This window comes from Callithrix jacchus, chromosome 6 (genome assembly GCF_049354715.1).
Source record: "Callithrix jacchus isolate 240 chromosome 6, calJac240_pri, whole genome shotgun sequence".
NCBI classification, from domain to species: Eukaryota; Metazoa; Chordata; class Mammalia; order Primates; family Cebidae; genus Callithrix; species Callithrix jacchus.
The window spans coordinates 126,533,209-126,558,720 of record NC_133507.1 but is presented as its reverse complement, the minus strand read 5'-3'; the positions used below and the strand labels follow the sequence as shown (position 1 = coordinate 126,558,720).

Sequence of the window (25,512 nt, the reverse complement as noted above, 5' to 3'; positions counted from 1 at the left end):
ACTATACAGCCATAAAAATGGATAAGTTCATGTCCTTTGCAGGGACATCAATGAAGCTGGAAACCATGATTCTCAGCAAACTAACACAGAAACAGAAAACCAAACACCACATGTTCTCACTCATAGTGGGAGCTGAACAATGAGAACGCATGGACACAGTGGGGGGAACATCACACAGTGGGGTCTGTTGTGGGGTGCAGGGCTAGGGGAGAGATAGCATTAGGGAAATACCTAATGTAGATGACAGGTTTGTGGGCACAGCAAACCACCATAGCACGTGTATACCTATTCAACAAAGCTGCACCTTCTGCACATGTATCCCAGCCCTTAAAGTATAATAAAAAATAAAAATAAAAAAGGCTTAGAATCCGAGATACAGAGCCTCAGTACCAAATATAAAGAAGAAAGCACTTCATGTACTAGTCTAAGTTTTAAGAGAAGCCCAGAATATTTAAGTTTTAAAGAAGAAGGCAGTTTTTCCATTGACCAAGATTTCTCATCAAAGCACAGATAATGTTCTAAGTACACAGAGGTCAGTTTAGTAAAAATTTGCATAGATTTGTTACTGGCAGAATATCATTGGTTAAGACTAGCTTCTAAACTTTATAGTTTTCTTGTATCTCATCTGGGGAAATAGAGCCTTATGTTTCTTTTTGAGACACTGACATTTTAAATTAACTACATATTCCACTAAACAATCCCCTGGTTTGAGAAAATATACTCAGTGAAAAACTGCATGGCAACATTTGAGACCATTTGTGGCCCCATTATTGACTTAAGAATATACCTAGGAAATCCATAGGTCAACTCTTCTCTCAGCATTTCATAATACTTAACGTTAGAAGACTTTACTTATATTGACTGTTTGAGGCAACCACCTCCTACAGCCAAAACCTGTAGAAGATGTAGATGCTCATTTCTAATTATACTACCCACAGTACCGTCTCCATGATTGCTGTTGTTGCTAAGAACGCCACCAAATCCCTAGGCATTAATGATGTTCTAGGCATTAGGTTAAGTGTTTTTATATAAAAGGGATGATCCTTGCTCCCAGTGTTTTCCTTTCTCAGATGCGGGTATTTGAGAAAGTTGTGCGTCTTATTCACTCATTCAACAACTTACACAAGAGAGCAACTAAGCTTAGGGCATTTGTGAGCATTTCGTTATGGGAGGGGTATGACAGGGATGGCCTGGCATGTGCCACAACTTTTAGACAAGTCTGGAAACATATAAAACCACCTAAAAGTACAATTCCTACAAAAAAGGTATTGCTTTCCAATTAATAGTAACAACGAATACAAAGTCAAAATATTGAAAATATGTTTCTTAGGGAATAAAAAAATACGGCAGGAGGAAAGGATATATAGAGACTTACAGGGATATGAAAACCATATCCCTGACATAGAGAACCATTTTTACACCTGTGCTTCCAACTTGAATGGTTATTTTAATGAATTTTAAATAGAAGCTGCCTTATTCTGCTACATCTAAAATATTGATCATTATATTATAGAGAGTGATCTATAGTTCTACCTTTCAGTTACTAATACTAGTCTATAATTGACTTTAAATGTAGCAGTTATCAAAAATATAATCACATGTTAAATTGTGGTTAACCCAAATGTTGGTTTTCTTAATGTTTTGAAAGGGGCCTGCTGGGATGAAGGTGCTAGAAACTATCTGAAGTCTTTTCTCACTAGAGATGTCTAAGAATTCAGCCTGAGCTCTGACAGGTGGATTCTCTAAATTCAACTTTTCATCTATTCATCTCACTTAAATTATATTCTGTGTAATATGTATACAGTGTTATAATCTGTGTACATATAATACAGTTATGTAGTTAAAACATAAAACTATATATAATATTTTAATGACATAAACATATTAAAATACTCTAACAAAAAATAAAAAGAACCTGTATCTCTTGTCAGACACTGAAAAATATATGATGGTCTCTATTCCATAACTTTGGTGAGTTCTGCTTCTATTTTCAGTTGTCAGGAGCGGTTTTAATTTATATATATATATATATATATATATATATATATATTTTCATACCAAACATGGCACAAACCGGAATCCAGTTTTCCATCACTGTTATCTTTCTCGATTCAAAACTTGTAAATGTGATATATCTTCTGATGTGATTATCATTGCTTGATATATCTGGGGGTACTGATTAATTTTAAACAGATGTGAGTCTTTCAATATCTGCATGAAAATATTAGAGGAGAGCTCTCCTATGCCTCTTAAGTCATCTCTCTTCCAGACATAAATCTTTACTTCTTTCAACTGTTTTTCACTATTCATGGTTTCTAGGCCTCTCACCAATCTCTGGATTCATTCTACATTGTCTTTGTAGCTATTAAAATATTGTACCCATAACTGAACATAAAACTGTAAATGTGCTATGACCAGGCCAGAATAAAGTGGAGCTGTTTTCTTCTCTGATCTGACCACACAGAACCAGCTTTGAGGATGGTCGTGTCAGGCAAGCAGCTAAAACAAGGGGATTTCTTTAATAGATGCCCACTCTCCTAAATCCTACACTTATACAATTAATCTTTTTAACCTGACTTTAGGACATAACCTTTACCATTCACCATCCTTCTAAAACAGCTTCATGTCCCCTCAGTCGTTGTCTCTACCTGAATTTGGCTTTAGGAAAAAAATTTCTATCTGAATCTCTATCATATAAAATCTTATTATTTATTCACTGTATACATCTTTACCACCTGTCTACATAACAAGAATGAAAATACCGTAAGACTACAGCCTTTGTCTCTTATTGACCTGGGATACTCCCTGGCATACAGTAAGTGAGAAGAAATCCTTGTCAGATGCATCATTCTTTATTTAATTCTGTCTTCTTCAATTCTGGAAAATCATCTGAATGTTTATTCTGTCAATCTATCACCAATTCTCTAAGATAATATTTCCTGAAAATTTGTTAAGAGTGCCTTTCCTTCTTTACACTTCTTTGGCGTTACAGAAAAAACCTTCTGATGATCAGCACTGAGATTACTAGTTGTTTCTGGAATTCATCATCTTTGTGAAAATTGGTAATTTGCTTCCTCGTCTTTTAGTGTGAGGTCTACTCTGCATAGTTTTTATAACCAGGGACAGCCACTTTATAATCACAATCCTTTCAGAGCACAGGGATGTAAACTGTCTATACTTCCACTCCCTGGCAGCCATGCCTTTTTAGTTTGGCTGCCATTCTCTCATATGTATGAGCATAACAGTAACACTGGAACAAAGTGGCTCCGCTTTCCACCTGGCATCTATCTGGTAGGTATTTTAAACAATGGGTCACCTCGCACACTTGCTTTTTATGCTTTAAAAACAGCTTGGCTGTCTAACTTTTATTAGGTTTTGCAAGCTTCACCTCATGCAGCTGTTTAGCTCTTCCTGCATATATTCTTTTAGAGTTTCACTATGTGTGTGTGTGTGTGTGTGTGTATATGCATATATGTATAAACATACACATATATACACACAGTACACAAATGTATATATATATGTGTACACATTTTAATCATTTGCTTCTCTCTTCCTCTTTTCTACATAGCCAAGGTTATCAGTGAGTTCTTGAAGTGTCACGCTCATGTCTTCAGATGCCTCTGCCTTTTCTTCCTCCCTGAGATAAGTTATAATGTCAGAATTTCCTTTTGGAAGCTTTTCCTTAACTATTGAGATTTTCTTTCCTGTTGGGGTTCTAATCTAGGTACATGCAGCAAAGCACCATTTCTCTTATTTACCAAATCCCCAGTGTTTAATGTACTTCCTGGTACACAGTAGGCACTTAATAAACATTTACTTAATGAATAACATTCTCTATAATTCCTTTATTTTGACTTACTAAACTTAGAGCATATAGCTGACTTCATTTTTGTTTACTTCCTTGACTATTATAAAAAGTAAATAGATACTTTATTACAGTATTACCATTAATTTTTCTTTACAACACAGGTGCTTTTCTTTAAATTCAAAGTTGTATCCAAAACAGTAATACCCAATTCAGCTTTTACTATATTCAGAGGTACTGCTTACTGGTGGACAATGAAAGAAATCCATGGATATAAATAAAAATAGTAAAATGTATATTACATATTAATAATATATACAAACAAGCATCACACTTATTAGAATATATAATTTTATAAAAATTATCCTATGTATTCAGTCTTTATTATCAATAATTCATATAGAAATACCTCACTATATAAATATGATCTTAAAAAGAAATATTAGAGCAGTAGAATGGGGCTTTTTTCATGCTCATCTTTGATCTGACACTAGCAATGTACTAGAGAGGAATATCTGACATGTATAAAAGGTTTATATTCAAAATGTGTATCAAATATTTACCTTTGTAGATGTGAGAACTCAGTTGGCTTATAAATTACTTCAGTTGGGGGTGTCTAAAAACATTTCCTAACTAAAACAAATTAGAGCAAGTAACTAACAGAAAATAAGACTGCTGAATCACAAATCCTGAAATAAAATCAGCCAACCTATTTATCATCTTGATTTTAGGGAGAGTTATTTGGGACACATGCTCTTTCTAAAAAGACTACGAGACATAGAATGTCAACAATCTTCATTGTCAGGAAACTTCCTAAAATTTTATCTGAATGCCTCATGCATCACTTTAAGCTCATTTCCTCTCATTGAACAAGAGGACAGCTGGCCAGCATCTTCCATCTGCACTGCCCTTAGCCTTCTCCTAACTGTGTTATAGAACACCCCTCTGAAATGGGAGTGGGAGGCCAATTTGAAACAGGAGAGAAAACTCTTAAAACAGTTTCTTGTGCAAAACAGCATTTTCAACTTAACTCTGAATGGGGCTACAGAGTAAGTCAACAAAGGGGCCAACATACTGAAGGGCTATCCCTTGAATAATTCAGACTAATTCTCAAACAGTATTATGGGGTCATAAAACACCAAGCCTGGAAATTAAAGATTTTTATGCCTCATCAAAAAGTCTTTGAATGTAACTCCCTGGCATACTGCCAACAAGGGCAGCTCTTTGGGGGAAAACCCTATGCCAAAGGCCAAAGAGGCAGCTGTGTTATTCAGCTCCTGAGAGCTTCCAACTCAACACCCACACAAGCCCAATTATGAACAAATTAAAGGGGTCCAGACTGAACACAGTAATTCTGGTAATTTAAGTAAATAGAGAAAAGTCTACAATTAGCAGGAAGAGATTGATTTTCTCCAAAACTCAGAAGTATCCACCCAGTCTCTTAAGTGACACCCTAACCTCTTTGAATTAGCATGGCTACATGCAGTTATTTAAAAACAAATTTCCCTTTATTCACCATTTTAATCATTTCTGAGCTGACTCAAATGTGACCACATGCACACCAGTAAAAGTATTCACAAAATCCCTAGGCAAAGCATCCTCGAAAGAGCTATATATACATTATATCTATATATATCTATATCTGTATATATATCTATATCTGTATATACACTATATCTATAATGTATAGATGAACATTATATCTATAATGTATACATATAGCCAATTAATTAATATAATGTATATATAGGAATTAATGACACTGAATAAAACTGTAACTACATTTTAGAGCATATAACATGTTACCCATCTCGAGAAGTGCTTAATATACATATCTGTAGTTAATCAATAAACATTTTTTTCAAGTAAAGAGAAAAACTTAGTCATTGAAAAAGAATCCAATATTTAATATGGGGCAATCTATCAATTAACTCACTTTTGTTTTATTAATAGAATAAAGAACAAAATCCACATTAGCAGCCAGTAAAGTCCTTAAAATCACTTAATAAAATTAAAGATCCATTCCTCATTAAAAAAACAAATGAATTAATCAAAAAAACTTTTAGGAAGTCAGGAATACAAAGACACTTAAGTAGCTTTAGAAAATGTTTCCATCAGGAACTAACAGCAAATATTATAATTAATGTGTGCTCTTTTCTCTCTGTCTCTCTCTCTCTCTTTCTTTCTCTCACACATACACACACACACCCCACAGTGGAAGCATTCCTTTTTCGTCTTTAAACTCATTTTCAATAGCTGATTCTACAGTTCATGCAGGAGAATGAGTTCATATGAAGAGCCAAAATAATTTTACAAAGGAAAAAAAATTAGAGAAAGATTATCCTGTAAGTTATCAAAATACAAAGTAATAGTATGATAATTTAAACAGGGTGATGCTGACATGGGGTGGACTAATATATCAACATAATAGCATGTCTAGAAACCCACTCATCTATGTTTGTATGGGAATTTAGTATTCAATTTGACTGAATTTCAAATTAATAGGGAAAGAATCGAGAAGTCAATAATGTCATTAATAATTTGCCTATTTATGTGAGACAATTCTTCCATGTCATACTCCATAGATAAAAATACATGATAGATTGCTAAATACTTTCTTTTAAAAAGCCTCTAAAAGTACCAGAAGAAAATAAATGAGATAAACATATAACTCAAATATAACAAAAGAAATGATGAAAACATTTGACAAGACTGAAACATTTTTAATGATAAGAAATATCAGTCTAAAAAGACAAATAATGGGTTGCAAAAAAATCCCCTGCACCCCATGTAACAATATTTTATAAATGAAAGGGGACAAAATTAACAGATAACATTGGCAAAGGCTATAAATAAACAAACTCCAAAATCTCAAACACAAAGGACTCAAAAACCCACCAAACAACCACAAAATAACTGTAAATTAAGTCCACACCCCATCAGAAGGGGAAGAGAAAAGTAAAACTATAAATGAAGATGAAATGTAACACAATGCAACTATTATAAAGAAACCGTATGTGATGTAGATATATAGATGCGCGAGCAACTATGCTTTCCAGGATAATTTTTTTTTTTTTTTTTGAGACAGAGTCTCCATCTATTTCTCAGGCTGCAGAACAGTGGGGTGACCTTGGCTCACTGCAACCTTGCTTCCCCCAGTTCAAGTGATTCTCCTGCCTCAGCCTCCCAAGTAGATGGGACTAAAGGTGTGTGCCACCACGCCCAGCTAATCTTTTGTATTTTTAGTAGAGACAGGGTTTTACCATGTTAGCCAAGATGGTCTTGATCTCCTGACCTTGTGATCCACCCGCCTCAGACTCCCAAAGTGCTGTGATTACAGGCGCAAGACACTGTGCCTGGCAGAGGATTTACATTTTAAACTATGTGTCTGGTGAATAGGTAAAAGAGATGAGAATAAGAAGGCTTTATTTTTCTTAATCAGAATTGTCTGTCTTTGAAAACATAAGTGAACATAAGTAAATGGAAGCTGCTGACTTTTAAAATAGCTTGAGTAGACGAACAATGACTCATTAACATGTAAGTTAAAATACTAACTTGGCCTCAGTAGCAAATATGAAACAAAAACAAAGGTGCTGATAGGGCCCATAAGCCTTTGAAGATTCCTACAGACTTTATAAAGTGAGAAATAGCCAATCTAAATTAATTATGCAACAAATAGAAGGTTCTATCTTTTTTATTTTGAACCATATGAAAACGCTAGTTTTCCAGGTCAAAAATAGATAGCACAAACTTGGTATTCAACCTAAATAGGATACTTGTTAAAATGTTTTAAAGAAGGTTAAAACATCTTAAAGAATCAAGATCTTGCTAGTATTATTCCTATAAACATAGTCACCTACCTTTTGAGCAAATAAATTTATTTTTTGCACCTGCCTAGTGCTATATATTCATATATAGTGAGATGAAACTATAGATAATAGCCTATTTTCCTAATTAAACAGAAAAGACACTTTCAAATGCTTACCATTGGGGTATTACCTAAGTGAATTTCACATTGAGAAAGTTAACACACTTTTTAGGCTCCCTGATTGTTCCGGGAAGAAGGGATCAGAATGGTCCTAGAATGCTGATGCTCAGGGCCTTCTGCAAGACTTCTGGCTTTAGCCTGCTACTTCCTGCAAAGGACCAAACTTTGATAATTACTTGAAACTTGTTTTTATAGCAAGTTATTATTTCTGCTGTATAGTTCATTTTAGCCAATGCTTTTAGTTTGGTACTAGGGTCCTGAAGAAAATAGCTCATAACCTGACCAATTCTGTAAAATGAACAAACCTTACTGTTATTGCTGTCATTTATGGCATATGTATAAAAAAATGCAAAGAATGACCACTACTTCATATATCTTGAAAAGACTATTTCAGTTTAGAAGAGAAAAGTCAAAAACAGTTTTTGGTAATAAGTATAAACAAAACAGCTAGGCACAGTGGCGCATACCTATAATCCTAGCACTTTGGGAGGCTAAGCCTGGCAGATCAGTTGAGGTCAGGAATTCGAGATCAGCCTGGCCAACATGATGAAACCCTGTCTCTATTAAAAATACACACACAAAAAAATAGCTGGGCTTGGTGACAGACGCTCGCAATCCCAGCTACTCCAGGAGCTGAGGCAGGAGAATTGCTTGAACCCAAGAGGTAGAGGTTACAGTGAGCCAAGATCACACCACTGCACTCCATCCTGGGTAACAGAATGAGATTCCATCTAAAAATTTAAATAAAATAAAATGTAAGCAAAAATACTGATTCTGGACATGTCTTAGGCTATATCATTTTCAGATTTCATAGTATTTTTTCTGTCTTAATTTAAAATGGGTGCTTTTTTTTCCTTTTAAAACCATAATAGTGTCTGTGTTAATTAAATGATAAAACAGTAATATATTTCTCTCCTCAAAAATAAGAGCAGTTTTGATCCATTCATCTTCTTCACAGAGAAATTGGGAAGACAGAACAGGAAATGTTTATCTGACATTCTATAAAAATGAACTGCTCCTTAAATTATTAGTAATAACCTGTGTCGCTGTCACAAATTATTCCTTTAGTTTGTCAAAGTTTCACGCTTGAGAAAATACCCTTTCTGACCAATGTTCAAAACAGCTTCCTAGTTAAGGTTTCTATCTGTCTCTCACTATAGGCGATTACAACAAATGCATCCCAGTGATTTAGTTAATTTATACAAAATAGAATCAATTTCTCTTGTTTCATCATGATTGAGCATTTTCCTGAACCCCCGTAAATAAGTTAACGGATAAGCACTATTTATTAGATTGTTTGGTGGAGCACACACTTTTGATTATTCTATTTTCTCATTGTTACTGATGAAATATATAATATGTCTTGAGAAAAAACAATTGCAAAGCTTGGCTTCCAAGCATTCATGAGGCAATAAATACTTTGCTGAGAATGTATTTTGTACCCGTACTTTTCTCTAACAGGGTTCTCTCTAACAGCCCATGGGAGCGCAGTGATAATCTAGGATATCTGATTATGTCCCAAGGCTTGTAGAACACAGCTGACAGGGGCCCTTGCTCTGCCCTGGCACCCACCAGTCACCTAGAAGTTCCCTGTGGTGCTCAGAACCTCAATGAGGTTGTTCAGACATGGACCCCTGGGTACCTTGACACCATCAGTGTGGCAAGCCCACAAGCCCAAGAGACCCTTTGTCCCTCCAGTGTCACAGGATTTGAGGATAAGCATTTAAAAAGCTGAATCTTCTGCACTGCTGCCATCCTTATCCATCTCACATGGAGAAAAATAGAAGGATGTGAAGGCCCAACGCAAAGGATGCTTGGACCACACGATCATCCCAGGCTCTGCAACAGGTATGCCTGCATAGAGTGGAAATGCACTGGCAGAAGCGAGAGTGCAGACGCAAAGGCAGACAGAGGAGTGAAAGATACTTTTGGAATTCAGATACTCCAAAAGAAATCATATTTTTGTGATCTATAATGGGAGGATCGTTTATAGATCATTTTGTAAAAATAAATCACTCCTCTTTGTTTTACGAGGTGGTTAATTACAATTAAATGCGTGAAGAGACAGGAAGGTGGAATGGTCATTATTCCTTCCTTCAGGCTTCTGCAGACCTTGTTCCCAGAAGTCTGAGTTGAAGAAACAAAACCAGGACATTTGGGAAGATAGATGGGCTGAGGCTGGAGAGCTGACCTGGATGTCACCTCACCCTTGCTTACCAAGGTCCATGCTCTTCGAGGCTTTCAAATTAATTGATTCAGGCTCCCTGGCTGGTGTCACAGATCTGAAGTTGATGTGCTGATCTGGAAAATATACTGCTGAATCCACCCCAGAGCTGTGGAAGGAAGCCATATGTTGTATTTAGGTTTAGAATAAAATCTTTTAAAAAATGAGGAAGCAGTTCTCATTTTGAACACAGCCACTCATCACTCTGTACAGCTCCTTACCACATATTTTAAACTCATTCTTAAATCTCAGGTTTCTTTTATGAGATGTAGCAACTCTGTTTTGGTGTACTTCATCACACTGTACAATTTAAATAAAATATTACCTGGGTAATATTGTGTTTTACTCTTTGCTGATTTCTGCTAACTGGGATCCTGCTGTACACTATCTAACTTTAAGTGGGTAAAGAGAGCCTGGAAAACACTAGCACTTCAAAGACATTACCAGACATTAGCAGAGCCCACAAGCAGGTTAAGGGATTTCTGTGGGCTCAGCTATGCCTTTCCTTTAAAAACAAGTGAAAGCGTTGTATCCTTTAGAGAAAACTATCCCGTTGAATGACTGATGGTTGTAGGAGTTTGGTTTTCTACTTTATTTAGGTCTTTTTTCTAAAACTAATGTTAACACAGAGCAGATAGTCTGCTCGTCAAAAGTGCCAACAGGAAATAACAGGAAAAGCACAGTTGACAATTTAGACACAAGAAACATCAAATGCCCATTATAGGTTTCTTTGTAGTTACAGTCACTCTCAAAGAACTTCCTTTCTGCTGAATATTTTATTTCACTTGAGGATAGAGGGTATTATATAAGACACTTATAGGGAATGACTTATTTCTTGTTCTAGAAATAATATATATTTATATAATTTTAATATAAATGTATAGCCCTTTTCTCCCGTTGATACTCTCACCTGTTTGGAAGGTAAGCACGGTGGCTCATCTCATCATAATTGCTATCTTAATTTCAAATATAATAAAAACCCAAATCATGTATCCTTACAAAATCTGAAAGTATTAATGTTGAGTTTTTCAAACAGTTGGAGTTTGATACTATAAGCAACGAAACAGTAGCAAAAATAACTGTTTTGAATGAGAATCTTTCTAAAATGTACAGGAGAATTTCGACCTAAAATACCAAAATAAGTTTAATCTTTTCTTGAAACTCATCAACCCTGCATATTCAATACTGCTTTTGAGCAATATTAAAATTAGAATGTAGCAATACTAGTATTGCTAAATGAATAAATGAACCTCATTTTTATAATGCAGTGGTAGATTAAGAAAACACTCACTCAGCCAGGTGTGGTGGCAAGTCCCAGTTACTTAAGAGGCTAAGGCTGGAGGATCACTTGAGCCTAGGAGATTGAGGCTGCAGTGAACTAAGATTGCACCTCTGCACTCCAGCTTGGGTGACAGAGGCAGATCTCACCTCCCCCAACCTGACCCCAAAAAGGAAATACTTGTGACACCAGCACAGCACTGTGCTCAAGAGCCTGGCTGCCAGAGCAGGTCTGCCCAGCTCTAAATCCTGCTCCAGTACTTACTAGTTGTGCCCACAAAGACAGTTACTAGACCTCTCAGGGCTTCAATTTCCTTATGTATAGAACGAGTAAAGTTACACTCTCTACCTCACACAGTTGTTGAGAGAATAGAACCAGTGAAGACTCGTAAAGTAAGGACATTAGTGTCTGGTACAGAGTGCATGCTACAGAAATAGATACATTAGTTAACAAATAAGCAGATAAATAAATTGATCTACTTTTGCTTCCCAAAAGATGTAAGTTTCTGAGATTTTTCCCATTATCTCTGCTTTTTGCAGTTTCTTTTTCAGCTCTGCTTTTGTCAGACTCTCAGTAGGTCTGTGACTAGGAGCCCTTTCTCCTGCGATTTAGAAGGTCAATATGGTATGATGATTAGGAGACTGACCCCTGTAGGAAAATGTCAGGGTGGGTGGCCTCAGTTTCATCATCCATCAAATGAATAGGAATATAATTTAGTACTCTTTAAAGTTTTTTGAAGATATGTAAGCTATGTTACATATTGAGAAAAGTACCTAGCACACAGTCAGAGCTGATCAACCTGAGTTATTAATGATCCTTTTCTTTACTTCTGTACGTTAATGTGGTTTTTGAATGAGGGTCTAAGGCACTTGCCAGTGAAAAGATTCCATATGTTTTCATAAAAATGTCTCAGGTAGTTTAAACCTTCCCTTGGAATTATGTAACTTTTTTGGTTTCCTTCCTGGTATCTGGGTATATTCTCAATACATGAAGCCATTGATATAGAAAGTGTATTAGATATGGTATCTAGTAATGACAAAATATGCCACTTGTGAACAAAAATCCTGGACCCACTTAATGTTACTGACACTAGCCTGACCTAATACCAATACTTTCATTTTTTCAGCCCATTTTAAAGAAGAATTCTGAGATACTTCTGCAAACATGAGCTTTCCCCTGAGTCTTGGTGTTTTGGAAGCACTCGCCTTTAAATGTGTTATTCGACCTTTCTTTGCACTTAAGTTTTTCATCCTTTGATCTATTGTGATGATGTAGGTTTAGTGTCAGAAAGACTCATGGACTTCATAGAATCAAAAAGTTTAAGAGCCGGAAGGGACTAAAGGTCATCTCATCTCTTAGATAAGACCCTGAGGCTCAAAGAGGAGGGTTGGCGTTCCAAGGTCACACAGCTGGCTAGGGGCAAAGCTGGGACCAGAGCCATAAGCTCTGGCTGAGATGGTTGCCAGCCTGGGACACAGGTGGTAGCTGATCCTGAATCTTCAAACATCAAGCCTTTCATTTTCAGTGCAGACTTGCTCACCTTCTATTAAGTGGCTTATATTTTAGGTTTGTTTTTAGTGTCAATAGAGTGGTGTACATCGTGCAATAATAGAAGAGTAAATACTTAATCAAAGCAGATGCTGTACATTCTGATGAAAGCCTCCAGGGAGGAGGTGTAGGACCCACATGAATAATCCTCATTAAAACATAGAACAAATTGCATTTAAAGTGCTCTGCTCAAGGCAGACAGAGAATCTGCCCAACTGAACAATGTGTTGGTGAACCTAACTCATTGTCTTAGATTATCCCCTTAAACCAGGCATTAATTCACAAATTAGGAATAAGAACTCAAATTTTCCCAGACTCTTGGGAAGCAATAATCCCAATCCTCATTTAAAAAGTAAGGTGGCAATGGCACTCGATGCAGTGACATCCAAGCTAGGGTCTGTCTAAAATGAATTGTTAGACAAATGTTGGCATATAATCAAAAATGATCAAATAAATAAAAGGCTGCATTGTACATATGAATGTAACAAATGATCTTATGTGCACATCTGATTATGTCCTTTAAATTGATGAGATACCTATACACCTATCTATATACATACACATGTTACCATCATTTTGATTGTGACCAAGTGTACACTTTGAACACCTTTCATAAAAGGGCCCCCTTTGCTGCAGTACAAAATGGAAATAAGGCAAAATAAGGCTGATATCAGATTGACAAATATTAAGGAGGTGAGTGTAATATAAGTCATCATAGGATTAGAGCCAATGTGAGCATATCAGAATAATGAATAAGTGTAGTACTGAGTTAGTTCATGTGAAAATATTTTAGACATGTAAGCTAGACTAATAAAATCGTTTGCAATTTTATGCTACATATCTCGAGTATTTGGATTGAGAGGGTGACACAATGATTAACTATAAAATATGACATTTTAATTTTGAAAGGAGTCAGCATGTGCTCATGGCTGAGTGGGCTACAGTGGAGGCTGTGGGAAGCTGGAAGGTGACAGCAGGCCAAAGACATGTCTTAGATAAAAGCATGAACAACCAGGGAATCTACCAAACAGAAATGATACTCAAAGTCAAATTATGCTGCCTAATGAATAAATAAGGGTAGCATGAAACATAAGGCAGTGTCCTGACTACAGTGACAAACCAGGAATGTGAAAGATGTATAAGAGTCAACAATGAATGTTCAAGAACTGTCTGAGGTAAAAAGGCACAGGATGAAGATTTTGAGAGGGATGCTGAAAACCATGATGTCTGAAATCTCAGGTGTCCATAGATGGACTCCAGCAATTGGCTAGTATGAGTGAGAGTAGATTTGGGTATGTGTGTGAAGAAATAGACAGGGAGAGACAGAGAAAGAGAATATGAACATGGGAAACAACCAAATGTTGTCTAAACTGTTAATAATATTCCATATATTCTATCTGCTGCTGATTTGGCTCAACTCTGCCTGAGACCTCAAAGTAAATATATTTTCTTTATGTTTATTTATTTATTACTTAGACCCACATATTATAAACTTTTCTGTAATAATCATTGCATAATGGTAAAAATACGTTCAGCAATTTCCTAATTTCATTTCGTACAGGCATTAAGTTTGATAAAATCTTCATTCCTCATGCAATAGCAGTTTTCTGTTTTACAAGAATAGCCTCACCCCTCCAACACCCTTTTTTCCTTTGAGAGGGATTTTACATTTTTCTTGAAAGGCACAAGGCAGGAGAACCTCTCTTGCTCAACCCTTTTGGCTCCCTTCCAGTCCTTCCTCCATTCCAAGTTTCACACATCTAACCCTTGCTGCTGCTGGTCACCTAGGCAACGCAGCAGCTTGCAGGATGGTGGAGGTCACAGGATCCTAGGAGGAGGAGGGTTTCAAGGCTTAAGACTTGTTCCTTCTATTTTAAAAATGTTTCTGTCCTTTCTTCTATACCCAGGCTTCTGATCTCTCCAGGTAGGCCCTGCTCTTCTCTTGCTAGTTCCAAGTCTAAGAGGCTTCCTTGTCTGTGGCAGCTTCTGCCATTCCCTCCATCCTCCATTACTGAAATTGCTCTGCCTGATACTGTCATCTCCAGGCTCAAAGCCCTTCAATGCTTCTCCACTGCTCTCTGCAGATGCAGGGCACCCATGAAGCAGGACAGACAATGCTCTTCCCATTGACTCTTCCCTGAGATATCACAAGCTTTAGCCACACTGAACACACTCTGCATTCTTCTCTCCCCTCACTTGGTTTCTCTAACCTAAACTGCCCTTACTGCCACTTCTCTGACTGGAAAACTTCATTCTGTTTTCCAATAAACTACTTAAACACTGCTCTCATTTGAAAACTTACTTGACAACTCCAGGCAAAGTTAGCGGCTTTTTCCTCTAGGCTCTCATTGCATTTTGTATCTAACGCTTAGCTAGCTGCATCCTAATTATCTGTGTATCTGTCTCTTTAAAAGGACACTGCATTTCTTGCAGGTGGGGATGCTTTCCAATCCATTTGAGTTCTTTCTATAGTGTCTGGCTCAGAGCTCCAGAAACACTTTAGAATGGATGAGTAAGTGAATGAATGACTTAATAACCAAATACTGCGGAGTGGAAAAGAAGAATAAAATCTAAGAAAATGTCATACTTTCCAATGAAAGGAGATTACTGTTGATGATTAAGAGGGCCGTTCTAATAAAAAAGTGAGAACAGAGGCCGAAACACAGGGACGAGGAAGGAAGAGAGTGAAAAGAAGATGGAAGTTACTAGTTAATATCAATGTAATGAAGATTTACAGGAGCAAGGACCAATATAAACTTTTTTCTCTCCCCAAATCACAAAGGAATGGCTTCGCAGAAAAGTGAAGCAAAGAAATCCATGGACACTTTGAAGCCAAAACGGCAGTTGCTAAATCCCAATTAATCTCTGAACCACCTCTCTCCCCTAAAGATTTCTCATCTGAGTGCTTTTCTCTAGCCTTCCCTCCACAGATGCTCAATACCTTTGGCTGCAATTTCCCTAAAAGGTATCGAAAGAGTCTCTGGCTTCTAGGGTATACCTACTCTCTTCCATTCACCCAATCCATTTTATACACACACGAAAAAGCCCCATGTTTTAGCCAGGTGTGGTGGCTCATGCCTGTAATCCCAACACTTTGGGAGGCCGAGGCATGCAGATCACCAGGTCAGGAGTTCAAGAGCAGCCTGGCCAACATGGTGAAACACTATCTTTACTAAAAATATAAAAATTAGCTGGGCATGGTGGCATGTGTCTGTAATCCCAGCTACCTGGGAGGCTGAGACAGGATAGTGGCTTGAACCCAGGAGGTGGAGGTTGCCGTGAGCCAACCACTGCACTCCATCCTGGGCAACAAAGCAAGATTCCATCTTAAAAAGCAAACAATAAACAAACAAACAAAAACCCAGGTTTCATTATGTGTATCACCTACTAAAACCCTCCAATAAGATTTACTGTCTACCACATGAAGTCTGTGTACCTTATTCTTGCATTCTGGGCTTTATCATCTGACTGATTACCCCCAAGTTTTGTAAATCAATTTACTCTCCCACCTCTGTGCTGTTTTTTCTGCCTTCCCTTCCCTCCCCAAATGCCCTTTCTTCCTGGGCTCATCTAATGTCCACCTGCTATTCATGAGTTAAGGTTCAGCTCAAATGACACTTTTCCCATAGCATTTTCCCTGATTCCTTTATCTGGAGGCATTTTCCTCTGCCTTGGATGCCCAGAGCATTTTATCTACACCTTCTGGCAAATGTCACTTGGAACCCTCATGTTCTAGTTGTCCCATGCGTCTACCTGACGGTCTACCAGCTTCCTGAAGACAGGGTTTATATCTGATTAAGCTTTGCACAGCCCCAACTGTTTTGCATATATACACAGGATAAACAGTAAGGTAGAACAAATGAAATTATGTTTTAAATGGCTTTTTTATGCCACCAAACTGTCATTTTCAATTCAAAATCAAGGCAGGTAATGGAAATAAATGAACAAAATTAAATAGGTCCACATTTTCTTTCATGAAACCCCTAGAGATACTGATCTAGAATATTACTGTGATTATCAATCTAGTTCACGAAGCTGTAATTAGCAAGATAACTAACTTCAAAAGTATAAGAATCAGCGATAGCTAAATATAGGTGAGCTTCCACCTAACAGAGTTAGCTATACTCTTGGCATGGTGCTTTATTTTTAGCAGACTGTATTAAAAAACATAATAGAAATGACACTAGCATTGCTGCAAGAAAAATGAAGAAATTTCACAGGATTATCATGGGACACAGAATGGAATAAAATACACAGTTTCTAACAGCCATAATAAATACAGAAAATAGCAAAGGGACAATTTAATGATTTTTAAAACTCATCAGAAGAACAAAATCTATGAATTCCCCTAGTCAAACAGTATGTATGCTTAGTAAATCTCTCTCATGCTTGTGTGATTCTAAAAATTATTGATTTTTTTTAGTTTCTATTACAGAATGGATATAATATTGGGTACCCTTTTCAATATTTTTGATTATATATGGTATTGCTTTAATTTTTAGATTCCATTAACTTTCTTAGAACATCTATTTTAAAAATACCTTTAGGGCTTGCCAATTACTAATAAAAACTGTAAGCTTTATATTTTCTCAGTTTTGTTTTATATCTTCCCATGCAACTTTTCTTTGAGCTCCACTGCTCTAGTTTTTAAATTTGTAAAGGAAAGTTCAACCATTTTCTTAAGTATTTTAATAATTTAAGGTGAATCTTAACAAATACCAGGAGGCAAAATATGCCCAATCTAAGCTATTATCTATGAGAAACTTTCACTGAAGCTTTTGGTGGAAAGGAATTATAGATACTATAAGATTTCCATTCCAAAAAGAAATAGAGTTAAAATAAGGCTCCTGAATAAGGCTGCTGTGTTCTCCCAGAAAAACAATAACGAGGAACATTTACGATATATCATTTTATCAATACCTGTGGTTGTAATCTTCGAGGCCCAATTCCAGAGCAGAATGTGGTGCTGGAGAAGGTGGAACTTCACTCTCGGCCCATCCGTCATTGGGCAGCAATAGGTCTATAAACAAAGAACAAATGAAGCTGTATAAAGTGGAAGCAGAAACATTCAATGCCTGGTTTGGTTTCAGTCTCTCTCTCAGATACAGTTTTAACCAACACATAAACCAGCCCTGAAATAAATAAGTCCTCACACAGAACTGAAGGATCCTTGTGAGAATGAATGCCGCTTGTATGAGGAAGTCTAAGTCTGCTAATGTTTTTACACTAGTGACCTGCTGCCAACCCCTAGCAAACCCACTCCACGCATCTTGACTACCTTTTCCCACCAACAAAAGGCTGACATATGCTCATTACCTGTGATTTGTGGAATTTGAACAAAGTCGTGTCTTTTATGCCTTATCATTTTTTGTAAACAAGACTCGATAGTGAATACTCTGGATTATATGGTGATTAAAGCATTTGCTTCAGTAGCAAAAACTTCTTTTAAAAAAATAATGAGATATAGTATATCTACTCACCATTTAGACATAGTGGAGGTTAACACACACACACACACACACACACACACACACACACACACACGTTCTTTTTTTCTCCATCTGTGCCGTAATGGAGACACCTGAGTTTAAGGCCTTAAACCAAAAAGACAGGGATCTAAATCCTGGTTTTCCCACCTACTAAAAATATACACTTCTCCAGTCTGTTCTGTACTGGAAAAATAGACATGTACCCCTAATGTCACCACAACTAATAACAAGTAAGGTTGTTGAGATCTTATTGTATAGCAGACACTGTACTAAGCCTTGTACATTATTTGATCGAATGCTCATAATTACTAACCATATTCACCGTATTCACTAGTGTATGGAAAGCATTATAGAACAACCTGGCTAAGTGTACAGTTTTTGGAGCAAGGCTGTCATGTTTCCAACCCTACCACTATGTGAACTTGCCAAATTACTCAACTTCTCCAAGCCTCAGTTTTCAAATCCATACAGTGGCAACAAAATACCTTTACTGGAGGAATATGAGAATTAATTATACTTAAGCAGTGATTTGTAAATGCAAACTGTTAAGTAAACATAAAATTATTATTCCATGGATTGTAAATTCTACTGTATATGTATTACAGTGACATATTTGATAAGACATGTACCTGATTTGTCCCTGAATGACAGAATAAGAGATAAACCTTTCTATCCTTGAGAACTGCTGTTGGTGACAAAACCTGCTTTGGCTTGTCCACATGGTTGATGTGATGGTTAATTTTATATGTCAACCTCACTGGGCCACAGGGTACTTAGATATTATTCTGGGAGTTTCTGTGAGGGTGTTTTTAAACAAGATTCACATTTAAATCGGTGGACTGCCTCTCTAATGTGATGGGCCTTGTCTAATCACTTAAAGGCATAAATAGAACAAAAAGACTGCCTCTCTCCTGAATAACAGTGAATTCCTCCTGTCTGAGTGACTTTGACATGGGACATTGGCTTTTTCCTGTCTTCAGACTCAAAGGAAAACAGCGGCTTCTCCTGAGTTTAAAGCCCGTTTGCTTTCAGACAGAAAACCATCAGCTTTTCTGCTTCTCAGGCCTTCAAACTCAAACTGCACCATCAACTCTTCTGCAACCCCAGCTTGCTGACTCACCTTGCAGATCTTGGGATATGCCTGTCTCCATGATCATGCAAGCCATTTCCAATCTGTTCTCTCTCTCTCTCTCTCTCTCTCTCTCTCTCTCTCTCTCTCTCTCACACACACACACACACACACACACACACACACACACACACACACTCTGTTTCTGTTTCTGGGAGAACCCTGATAAATACACTGAAGGAATTGGTCCAAGCTCTACCCTGGGCACTCGACTGATGTGGAGGTAGTTGTTAGCAGTGCTGACAAGCCCCTGGGAATGAACCATGAAGCAGATCTGCTAAGGAGGTGACCAGGAGAAAGAGCACAAAGGCAGCCCACACTGTGCCCCTGCACCACCTCCACCCCTGGGGGCCCATTGATTTCGTAGTGGTGGCAGGAGTCAGACATTCAAGACTTGCTAAGAGAAACAGAGCAGAAGGACTTTCATATAAATTGGGGACAACGGACACACTGGGACGACTTCCTTTCTGCTGACTCTCATCTTCTGTCCTCAACCTCTCAGTCCATCTTCCATAGTGATGGTGAATGTATTTGTGATCAGGTAACATGTGGCCCCAAATCACTTCAGATGCACACATTGCTTATGCAACAAAGATCTATGATCCTGGTAAACAACTTTATCTCCCATTACACATTAGCTTACCATTCCCTGACCACACCCTGGGTGTTCCTGCCTTAGTATCTTTGCTTATATGACTGCAAAATGGGAGCTGCTATAATAAACATCATTCCCAGTCTCATTGGTTATGAGAGGGTGTACCTTCCTCACTCTCTTCCTTTCCCCAACTATATCACCTGAAAGGCAGGTGACAAGGTGCCCAGCCACCAATGGAAGGAGCCTAGGTCCTATAATCACTGCCTGGAGCACAGCTGCCAAACCTCCTTGGGCAGTGATAGGACCAAGAAATAGACTTTCACAGTCTTTATCTATCCACTGACATTTTAGGTTTATCTGTTACTTAATATTACGTAAAGTAACTTTTGGATAGCATTTATCTTTTTTTTTTAAATGATAAGAACTTATAAACATAAAGAAACAGATACTGGGATCTACTTGAGAGTGGAGGGTAGGAGAAGGGAGAGGAGCAGAAAATATAACTATCGCATACAGACTTAATACCTAGGTGATAAAATAATCTGTACAACAAACCTTTGTGACATAAGTTTACCTGTGTAACAAACTTTCACATGTACCCTGAACCTAAAATAAAGAATAGCATTTATCAAATGCCACTTATGCAATGAACTATGTATGTATTTATTGCTCTATAGTTCTAATAAAAACTATGTATATATTTATTATTTATATATCAAGCTATTATCTATTTATCGATGTCTATTTCTTTTACTAGACTGTAGATAACTTTCTCCTCGTGTTCCTCTTTCTACTTTCCCATGTCTTCTACAGCCTATTCTCTGGTTACTTCAAGTTTGATTACAATCATTAACTTTAATTTTTATGACACTCATGTGAACCACTTGTTTTATTTTTAAGTAGTGGTAGGTGTAGAGGAAAGCATCTTACTTGTTGAGGTAGTTATCTTATTTGTTGACTCTATGCTTGTTATATTTTTTAAACATATTCATATGCTGTAAGGAATTTTCATTTCCCTTGGGACCCAAACACCTTTGTTAAGCCTTGTTTCAGTGTAGACGTCTGGAATTCTTTTTTCCTATAATATTATTTCTGGATTTCATTAAGTGTATGAGGTACAGTCTTCTTGATGGTTATTTCATATATATCTATGCCTGTGAATGTTGACAGGTCACCCTCTAGTCGTTACTTCACTGATGGCCAAATTCTTTTTAATTATCATCTTTTGTTGTAATTTGTTTTGTGGGCTCTATCCTATCAAGGCCACATCAGAAAAGAATGGGTAAAAGAGATCATGACTTCAGATGAGAGGTCAGCAAGCTATGGCCCTGGTCCAAAACCAGCTTGCCACCTGCCTTTGCAAATAAAGTGTTACTGAATAGCCATGCCAATTTGTTTATATATTGCCTATGAGTGCTTCTGCTCTACAATGGCAGGGTTGAGTGGTGTCAGAGACCCACAGTCCAAAACATGAAATATTTACCATCTTGCACCTTAAGGACAACGTTTTTTGACCCCTGTTTCAGACTATTCTTAAGGTCAATAATAGCACTGCATTCATCTTTGCACTCTCGATAGTATATTCTGCACACTGGAGGTATCCAATAAACATTAGCCAAATTGGAATGTATAATTCAATCTTGGATCGCCATTCCAGAGGTAGCGCTTTACATGCTATAGAGGGATAGATACATACTGGTTCCCAGGGGGATACACATTAGAAATAATTCTCCTGTGATGTGTCTCAGAGGACCCCAGGGAATACGGATCCACTGAGACAGGTCACAGAACCACAGGATTTGATTTGAGATGGAGATGAAAGGTCTCACTCAGTGGGTGATGCTGGGCAGACTAGGGGGGCAGTGAGTGCCTAAGACAGGAGTGCACTCAAGCTGAAAGGAAGAAGCAAGAGAAGAGCTACATTGGGGAGACAAGTGCAGTGAAAAGAGAGGTAATACTAACCAGAGGCAAACTGCACAGGCGATTCCTTGGCCCAGGGTAAGATCTGCCAGCAAGATTCCTCAGAAAATACAGTATTGGTGCATTTCATTACCATTCAAATGCTTAATAGGATTTTATAGTAAACCCTTGGGACACAACCTCCGTCCCTATTACCATCTTGAAGCACCACACTTATTTCACTACAGGCATTGCTAGCAATTCTTCAATACAAATGTGAATTTTCTGGTGTTACGATTTCTACAAACATTAGTTCTAAAAATGTCTTTTTCTCTGTGTAACAGCTTGACAGGAATAAAAAAAATGAAATAACCGAGAACTGTGGGTGGTATGTACTATTATTACAAAAATAAATGGAACACAGAATATCAACATTGGATTTTAAAATATACAAAGGAAAGGAAAAAGGAAAGAAAAAAAAGGTCAATGTTTTGGCTGTAACGGTTCCTCTCCTTACTAAACATTACATTTTGTCAAGTTAATCTTGTTTTTCTAAAGAAGGTCCTTGAAAAAAGTGGTAGTGGCAGTGGAAGGTTCTTGTAAAACTGGCACTCAGGTTTTATAAGCCTTAGTGGCCTGTTACCACCTGACATGGTTCCCCAAATATAGAATGTCATTAATATTACAAAAAGGTGACGGCCATGATAGTCTTTTATGGCATCATGTTTACAAAGTCGGAGGTAATTTTTTGGTCTCTAAATCAACAGGTTTACATAAAAAGTAAGAAAATTTCATCTACTGGCCTCTAACAATGAAAATGTAATGAGTCTGTGTTTTGATAGGCCTAAATCTTATTATGTGGTACTGTAGCACAGATCCACAAAGATAATATAAGAATAGATTTTCTCTACTTTCTAAAAAAAAAAATGTATAATGGAGTAGCTTCTTATAGTAAATAAATGTGTTATGTCAACTTGGAAAATTGAGGTGAGGAAGAAAGAGAAAGAGGAACCTTGTAGATAGTTAATTTACATGTCTTTTTTTCCACTGATCTAAAAATTGTTCTACCTAAATCTATGTCCTGGGAAGAAAAGAACAGACGAAATCTCCCTGTGGTTGTCTGGGGTCACTTGTGCCCAAAGGACTATTTGTACAGAACGTACACTGAGCCCAAACATTCTACTGATGTTCCAAGGCAAATTATTATTGAATTTTATTTTTAGCATGTGCTTGGAATGGATCGTATTATTTAATATTTTCTGGGTGTATTCTTACAGTTCAACTATTTCTATGCGTTCATTAGTTTAGCCTTTGCCATTCTCTGCAGAGGTACTATTCCATTTACTTAAGTATCTCAGTGTCTTCTGAAACTACATTGTGTATCACCTCAACAATGAAGGAATTATACGTCACTAAGTGAAGATGAGTGGATAAGTTCTCAGAAAAACATCATTAGGCAATTTTGTCCTCATACCAACATCATAGTGTACTTACTCAAACCTAGAAGGATTAGCCCACCTACCCTGTAAGCTCTACGGTGTAGTCTATTGCTCCTAAGCTACAATCCTGCACAACATTTACTGAATACTAAAGGGAATTATAACACAACAGTATTTGTGTATCTAAACAGAAAAGCTACAGTGAATATACAGTATAAAAGATAAAAAATGGTACACCTGCACAGGACACTCATCACGAATGGAGCTTGCAGGGCTGGAAGTTGCTCTGGGTGAGTCAGTGAGTGAGGATAAGTAAATGTGAAGGCTTAGGATGCTACTGCACACTACTGTGAACATTACAAACACACTGTACTTATGCTATACTAAATTTATAAAAATATTTAATATCAGTAACTTTATTACTTTATAAATTTTATTTTTTTAAATTTTTGAATCTTTTGTAATGACAGCTTAAAACATAAACACATTGTACAGCTATAGAAAAATATTTTTTCTTTCTATCTTTTTCTATAAGCTTTTCCTGTTATATATATTTTTACCTTTTAAACTTTTTTGGTAAAAACTGAGACACAAACATACAAGAGCCTAGGCCTAGATAGGGTTAGGATCATCAATATTACTGTCTTCCACCTCTACATCTCGTCCCACTGGAAGGCCTTTGGGGGCACTAACAGGCACGGAGCTCTCATCTCCTATGATAACAATGCCTTCTTCTCCATACCTCCTGAAAGAACTGCCTAAAGCTGTTTACAGCTACCTTTTTTTTCATAAGTGTACTCTAAAATGATAATAAAAAGTATAGTATAGCATTAGGAATTTTTCAGCTCCATTATAATCTTATGGGACCACCATGATATATGTGGTCTGCAATTGACCTAAATGTCATTATGTGGCACATAACTGTATTTTATAGATATTAACAATGAAACAAAAGGTGCTTACTGTTCATTTGGATGTCATTGGTGTAACTAGAAATTAAACTCTACACTTAGGCACTGGGTCACATGTTGCTAGAGAATTAAATGCCAATCAAGTTATATAAAGGCTAGATATTTTAATACAAACGTCCACATTTATGATCTCAAGGTAGTAAGAAGCCTGTTTTATTTTGCAGAAAATTTGTTATTCCTTTCCCAGGCTGTTTTCCTACTGCAATTTAAGATTTCAAAAGGCAATCTTGTCCTGTCAAGAAAACTTTTAATTTCTTTAAGATGAAAAAAGACATACTAAGTGTTTTTGTATCTGTATACTAAGTAATGTCAGCTTTTTTTTTCCTGAGTAGCGGGGATTACAGGGATGTACCCTCAAATCTGGCAAATGTTTTGTATTCCTTTTCAGTAGAGACGGGGTTTTGCTGTGTTGGCTAGCCTGGTCTTGAACTCCCAACCTTAGGTGATCTGCCCACTTTGGCCTCCCAAAGTACTGGGATTACAGGTGTAAGCCACCGCACTCGTCCTAAAGTCAGCTTCTAATAGGTATTCTCAGTAGGTGAAAGGACTCCAGTGTTTCAAGAGACCAATGTAAGTCAGACCCATGCCGTGGTTTGGGAGACAAACCTGAAGTCAGGAAGACAAGAATAGAATCCAGACTTTGCATGTATCAAACATGCATTCTTGGATAAATTATTTACTCCCTCTGACTTTCTAGTTCTTCATCTGTAAAACGAAGATAATATTACCCACTTTTGAGTCTACATGCAAATTGCTCAACACAGTATCCAACAGACAGTAAACACTTAATAAATGGTAGCAGCTGTTGCTACTACTCTTGCTAAAATGGAGGAATTCCGAGGAAACAACAACATCCCATTCTAATGAGACAATTTAATTCTAGCGCCACCTCAGATTTACAAGTATGCTATGATGGAGTAATTTCACAGCTTGGAACTTGTTCCCACACAGTTAAATTATGATAACATCTTCAGTGTTCAAAATATAAGAAATTGATTACATAATATATGATACTTACCTTCAAAAGACACCATGCAACTACTGAATGTGATCTTGAAGAAAAATATTCAATGACTAAGTAAGAGGCATATAATGTGCTCTTAATTTAAAAAGCAATTTCCTAAACATTACATACATTTCATT

At 37.0% G+C, this 25,512-nt stretch overlaps 1 protein-coding gene across 6 annotated transcripts in view; it reads right to left on the bottom strand.

Annotated features, from left to right (window-relative positions):
* The window catches only part of PARD3B (par-3 family cell polarity regulator beta), a 1,139,106-nt gene that overhangs the window by 453,001 nt on the left and 660,593 nt on the right, over nt 1–25,512 (bottom strand). For all 6 annotated transcript variants that reach the window (XM_002749672.6, XM_035305418.3, XM_008999274.5 and 3 more), the window contains 2 exons: nt 17,768–17,867; nt 10,014–10,129 (listed from right to left, as the gene is read on the bottom strand). In XM_002749672.6, the coding sequence (XP_002749718.3) occupies nt 10,014–10,129; nt 17,768–17,867 (216 nt within the window). The remainder of the gene's footprint in view (nt 1–10,013; nt 10,130–17,767; nt 17,868–25,512) is intronic.